This window comes from Limulus polyphemus, unplaced genomic scaffold, assembly GCF_000517525.1.
Source record: "Limulus polyphemus unplaced genomic scaffold, Limulus_polyphemus-2.1.2 Scaffold50, whole genome shotgun sequence".
NCBI lineage: Eukaryota > Metazoa > Arthropoda > Merostomata > Xiphosura > Limulidae > Limulus > Limulus polyphemus.
This window is the reverse complement of record NW_013665660.1, coordinates 612,419-619,572: the sequence shown is the minus strand read 5'-3', so window position 1 is coordinate 619,572 and position 7,154 is coordinate 612,419. Positions and strand designations below refer to the sequence as shown.

At 35.4% G+C, this 7,154-nt stretch overlaps 1 protein-coding gene across 1 annotated transcript in view; it reads left to right on the top strand.

Annotated features, from left to right (window-relative positions):
* Positions 1-1,125: 1,125 nt before the first annotated feature.
* The window catches only part of LOC106463011 (WW domain-containing protein C660.06-like), a 12,380-nt gene continuing 6,351 nt past the window's right edge, over positions 1,126-7,154 (top strand). Inside the window, exons 1-2 of the mRNA XM_013922982.1 lie at positions 1,126-1,220; positions 1,419-1,637. Of these exons, the coding sequence (XP_013778436.1) occupies positions 1,126-1,220; positions 1,419-1,637 (314 nt within the window). The remainder of the gene's footprint in view (positions 1,221-1,418; positions 1,638-7,154) is intronic.

The following is a 7,154-nucleotide window of genomic DNA, read 5'->3' as shown; positions in this document are numbered from 1 at the left end:
GACTATATATTTTATTATTATTATTCAATGCAAGATTTACAAAATGCTAGAATACACTCTATAACCTACTAACCTACGAACTCCATCTTATAAAGAAAAGTAAATAAACAAGTATTAGAAAAAAAATCGCTAAATAAAAAATCTATGTAGGACTGGCTACTGAACTATAAAAAGGAACGAAACAAGATAGGGATGAAAATAGACCTCTCACTTTATCCGCCTAATGATCACATCCTGACTTCCTCACTGGCAAAACAAATAGAACCATAATCTCGAATCGTAAAATGTTACTATATTGTAAAATAGTCATAAAAGTAGTATTTAAAAGTTAACTAAAGGAAATGTATAATGATGAATGCTGGGATTCTATTCAAACGCCAAGCTTTCGATAGACAAATAGGAGAAGCCAGTAATGTAGGAATTTTATTCTCCATGTTATGTGATCATTATCCGGATCAAGTGATATGTTCACCTCCATCTTTATCTTGTTGGTTCCTTCACTTCAAGTTCAGTAGCCAGCCCTACATAACTTTTTTATTTAGCGATCATTTTTTTCCCTAACACTTGTAATAAAGGTACTGAATTACTAAAGCTTCAAAAAGCTTTTTGTAACTTAGTCCAGATTGTTTGAATGTTCAACCAGTATTTCTCATAATCTTATTGGTTCTACCAGATCTGAAATAAAAGAAAATTTCTTAAACATTGCTCAAAATGATTAATATAAATCAGAGTTTTATGTACAGTAGCTATGATAGGGTACAACTAATGATATCAAATAATGCCAGTGGCATCACTCTGAGTTCATTTTTATGCAAAACAAGTGTCGAATGATAAGTCCATGTGATCTGAATGCAAGTGTACTTTCAAAACCCATGTCTACTAATGTTTATTTGGTACTAGAGATTCTACAACCCGATAAATGATCAGAAAATAATTGTTAACAAGTCTTATAAGCTACTAATACAAGTCATCATCGATGTGGAAAACTTAATTGAATGAATCGTTGACATACTGGGGTAATAGGAGTTCACTCCTCCATTAGAATTGTTTCAAGTTCTTTGATGCTGCTTGGATCTGAACATGCGCTGACAAGTGTCTTCCGAGAGCAACTTGAAGGTGAATCACATGCTGATAAGTGATTTCCCAGAGCATCTTGAATCTGATCATGTGCTGAAAAATGTTTTCTCAGAACATCTCATAAATATTCACGTCCAAGTTCGGTGAGTTTGCTGATCAGTCCATTTATTCAAAACCCTCTTCTATCAGGGAGTGGCTAACTTGAGCACAGTGGAAGAGTATGTTATCATTTGCTAGAACAAATTTATAATCAGTTACACATGAATTTGGAACACTAGTGATTGTAGGACTGCATCCTTATACCATATGGCATTCGTAGTGACATTTCATAGGACATAAAGGTCAGTGTGGTCGATCAGTACTGATCCCAGTCTAGACCAGTATGCCACTACCAATACTGATCCCAGTCTAGACCAATATACCACTACCAGTACTGATCCCAGTCCAGACCAGTATGCCACTACCAATACTGATCCCAGTCTAGACCAGTATACCACTACCAGTACTGATCCCAGTCCAGACCAGTATGCCATTACCAGTACTGATCCCAGTCTAGACCAGTAGGCCACTACTTGTACTGATCCCAGTCTAGACCAGTATGCCACTACTAGTACTGATCCCAGTCTAGACCAGTATACCACTACCAGTACTGATCCCAGTCCAGACCAGTATGCCACTACCAGTACTAATCCCAGTCTAGACCAGTAGGCCACTACTAGTACTGATCCCAGTCTAGACCAGTATGCCACTACTAATACTGATCCCAGTCCAGACCAATATGCCACTACCAATACTGACCAAGTCTAGACCAGTAGGCCACTACTAGTACTGATCCCAGTCTAGACCAGTATGCCACTACCAGTACTGATCCCAGTCCAAACCAGTATGCCACTACCAGTACTGATCCCAGTCCAGACCAGTATGCCACTACCAGTACTGATCCCAGTCCAGACCAGTAGGCCACTACCAGTACTGATCCCAGTCCAGACCAGTATGCCACTACCAGTACTGATCCCAGTCCAGACCAGTAGGCCACTACCAGTACTGATCCCAGTCCAGACCAGTATGCCACTACCAGTACTGATCCCAGTCCAGACCAGTATGCCACTACCAGTACTGATCCCAGTCCAGACCAGTATGCCACTACAACCATATGTGTGTCTTTTCTCCGTGATATTTGGCTTGGATCTGTTTTTTTACAAGGAGAGAAGATCAAAATGGATTATAAGCCTTTCCTGGTAGTCATGACTACAAACTGCTTCAAAGATTTGACTTGTTACAATATCTCTAATGGATGGTATGACTTACTTTTTTATTTTGGAAGCCAAACTAACTGTATTCTTTTTTCTTTCTCGAAGTTTGCGAATGATTTGTCGATGAAGGAGTTGGATATCCATTATTGTCGAAAATAACTAGAGCATCAATTATTACATGTTCATGATTTAATTATATGCACTTCAGAATGGATGACTCCTCGTTTTATAACAAGAGAAGAGTTTTGTCTTAGTTTTTTTATACAGAATGATGAGAATGGTGTAGTTTCTTCTAGTAAGGAGGGGTATATAAATGGCAGTTTGTTAGAAGCACTAGTGTTGGAGACTACGTTTAATACTCTCATACTGTGTTAAAAAAACAACAACCCATAAGATTGTAGAATGTTGTAAAGGTCGTAGACCTAAGAATGTCCACAATGAAACGGCACTATATGTTACTTCTATTCTAACCTTAGGTAGTTTAGATTTGGTTTCAAAAACACGGATAAAAACACCCACAATTTATCTCCTGAGTAACATAGGCACATCTTTCACTTGTAAGCGGATTTCTTATCCATACTGAAAATGGCATCTTAGTGTTACCTCAAGCAGTCAACGCGTCAACTTTAAGGTAACACTGGTATTCCTGAGAAAGTCCAGAGTGGTTTTAATGATTCTTCTTCTAGAAGGATAGAAGAGTAAACAATGGAACATCGAAACTGTAAAGAGTATGATCTGTAATAATGCTTGTTAATAATTTGATTGTTGAAATATTAGGCGACAGTTAGATGAGTTACAATGAACGTCATTAGAAAGTGATTTAACTTCTTTTCGCTTTGTATGTTTGTTTTTGTATTTAAGCGCATAGTCACACACTGGGCTATTTCCTCTATGCCCACTGCAAGTATCAAACCCATGTGTTTTTTAGCGTTAAAACAATCAATCATACCGCTGAGACACCGAGTGGCATTAATTTTTTCGGTGAGCCAAGTTAATGATTTAACGGCAGAGCCGAAGACAGGAATTAAATGCCTGAGTGGAAGGTCCTTTTATATGTGAAGTACATATAATGGGGTATTCTGCTGGCTCAGCGGTAAGTCTGAGGACATATAGCACTAAAATTCAGATTTTGATGCCCTCAGTGAGCAGAGCACAGATAGCCCATGGTATAGCTTTGAGCTAAACAACAAACAAAGAGAAATATAACTGGAAAATTCTATATTATTAGTCGGTTTCTGGTGATATAAATACTTGAATTTGATGTCATTGTTGTTTTGGAAAACGCAGAAAATATCATGGATTTTATTTTTATTTTTGCAGTCCCCCAGTGGCTCAGCGGTAAGTCTGAAGGCTTATAACGCTAAAAACTAAGTTTGATACTCATAATGGGCACAGCATAGATATCCCCTTGTGTAGCTTTGTGTTTCATAACAAACAAATATATTTTTTTTACATTTACTTGCAGTCAGTGGGACGTTTATGGATTAATATTTCTTTCGTACGAGCTACAAGAACATCACTGATGTATTAATGATCATATTATTATTACGTAGTGACTGTTTGAGATTGCTGCTTTCTATCTTTGTCGTGTTAATTCATCCACTGTATATATTTTATATTCTGACAATATATTACAAGTGTCTCTTTGTAAATGTCACCAATTTAACTTCACTGACTGTAACACTTTAAGATGAAAAACTTGGGAAAAAGTAAAAGGCGGGTGAGTTAAGTCTTGTACTTAGACTTTTCATTTCTCTTATTAACATATGTATCATGCGAATGGTTGAGCTTTTTCGATTTGTCAGATTTTATGAAAGTTAACTTAAAACTCTACTTCATTGTTTAACTCAGTGGACATGGCCAAGTTTGGCCATAAAATAAGAACAGGTTAGTCCTCAGGAAGATCTACATATAATAAGAACAGATCAGTCCTCAGGAAGATCTACATATAATAAGAACAGATCAGTCCTCAGGAAGATCTACATATAATAAGAACAGATCAGTCCTCAGGAAGATCTACATATAATAAGAACAGATCAGTCCTCAGGAAGATCTATATAATAAGAACAGATCAGTCCTCAGGAAGATCTACATATAATAAGAACAGATCAGTCCTCAGGAAGATCTACATATAATAAGAACAGATCAGTCCTCAGGAAGATCTACATTATTATCTACAAATTATTTGCATTAAAAAAGTGTGCATGTTTGCTCTATATCATTCTGGAAGTTAGGTGTAACAAATGTTTGTGGTTAGCATAGCACAGATAACCCATTGTGCAGCTTTTTTCTAACTAGGAAGCAAACAAACAAAGTAACTAAAATATGCCATTTTTAGGATCCTTAAACGATAACATAGAATTAGAGTTTTGAAATGGTAATACAACTTTAGATTCTTGGAATGGTAACACAATTTGATGCAGTGGATTGGTAGCACAGCTTAGAGTTTGGAATGGTCATATGGTTTCAAGTCTTGGATTCTTAGCACACCTTTAGAGTTTAGAATAGTAATATAGTTTCAAGTCTTGGATTGGTAACACAGCTTAGAGTTTAGAATAGTAATGCAGTTTGAAGTCTTGGATTAATAACACAACTGTAGAGTTTGAAATGGTAATACAGTTTCATGTCTTGGATTGGTAGCACAGCTTTATAGTTTGGAATGGTAATAAGGGTTGAAGTCTTGGATTAATAACAGAGCTTTATAATTTGAAATGGTAATACAGTTTCAAGTCCTAGAGTGGTAACACAGCTCCAGATATTGGAATGGTAATACAGTTTGAAGTTCTAGATTGGTATCACAGCTTCAAAGGCTTAGAATAGTAATACAGTTTCGAGTTCGGTTGGTGTGAAATGTCCGTTTTCCCATATTATTGATGGATGTTTTCACCGCTTTTCTTACGCTGAAAGTGGGTATATTACGAAGTCAATGAACATTAGTTAGGGATCGTTTATTTTCATAGAGTTTAATTATTCTTTGTTAGTGTTATTGGTTCATTCTTCTGACAATGTTTGTCTATGTAGGTACTTTGTCACCGCTTTGTTTTACGTGATATTTTACGTTGTCTATACAACCATTCTTAATATGTTTTACTTTGTAGTTAGTTCTTGAATAGTGTACTTGTTTATACACGTCAAGAAATAGTAACTTTAGAATGAATTATTTTTTTCTACAAAATTTATTGTTGTTCTTAGTGTTTGCTTTGCCGGTAAGTAGAACATCAATACATTTGATGTGAAACGAATAATCACCCAGAAATGAAGGTATACGGCAGAAGCCAAAATATAAAAATTATTAATATGAACGAAAACATTTATCTCCCAACGTCACGCGCGAACGTTATCCCCCTCCCAAAAGAAGATTAGATGAATCTGACAATAAAGTATCAGATTTACGCTTTTACTGTGTGCTTTAAAGCTACAGTATACTATCTACTGTCGAGACTAATATTATTGCATTTCTACTTTAGACCGTTATTACTATATTTTCACTTTAGCAAAATCTAATAGCTTCTAGCCCCACCCCACCTCCCAAAACTAATTCTCAGGTGGCTTTGATGCAATGAAGACCAAATTAACATTGCTATTAGACGAAATTCATGGGCGGTCAAGACGTCCTTCCCACACCAGCAGTATACGAAAACAATCCATAAATCATTCTAATAGTTGACAAATATACAATACCATGTAAAGTAATTTAAAGTAAGGTCTAAATCCACAATAACGGATCACCACCAAACTTATATGACTAATAAACACTGGGATGATGAGAACACGTGAAAGTGTCGAAACGTGTATCCCTCTACATTTGGTGTTGTTCTGTTATTGTGGATTTAAACTTTGTTTCTTCGTAATTCATGATCTCGCAATAGTTGTTTCGAAATTTACTATTTTTTTTTATTAGAAGCACTGCCTATGATGACATGTACGTGAAATTTTATTATCAAGTAAAAAACCATTTTAAAATATTCATATAACTGACAACATACAAAAGTTGGCGCTAAATCCCCAGCACTTTTATAATGGCTAGAGGGAAAATTTCCGACAGATAGGATAAAAATTCTTAATTTATGAAAACAGTAAACCTGAAACCAACTATGTATGAAAGGGATCAATTGTATATACATATATTTGTTGTAAGGACATTGCAAAACGACGAATTAAGTTTTAAATTTTTTTGTAATTTATTACGAACACTAGAATATGGGTTGCTTTATTTATTGCAAGTAAATTTAGCTAAAAACGAAGTTCAATCAAAATAAAACTGTTTTCTCTAGTTATATAAAATTACCATTAATGTGATTGAAAAGAAAATGGAAAGCACTTTTCACGTAGTTATAACAGTCTGTGAAACTCTTTTTGTACGTGGGACACTCTATAACACTTTTTGTACAGCGGTGATAACTTGCCACTTTTCATGTAATTGAAACATTATGTATATTTCTTCATTAAGTTGTGACAGTGAAATTTTATGTTAATGGAAACAGTTAACGCTGGTTCAACTCTCCAAGTGGCCACTCTTTAATGCACCCACAAGACACCGTATTTAATGGCACTAAATGGTAAAATTAGGGATGAAATCTTCATTAACAGCTAAGATATAGAATTGATGATTCAATACAATACAGTTATGATCAATTTACTTTTTGAGCTACTCAGCTCGTTCGCGAAAAGCTTCCCTCGGTCTTTAACTCTTAACTGTGACATTCTGATTATTATGAATACATAAGATATGAAAAGAAAGGGAAGTGAGAACAATGTATATTTATATACATTTTATGTAATTTTTTATTGGGCCATTCTGTGCCATGGATTACAATTCATTTC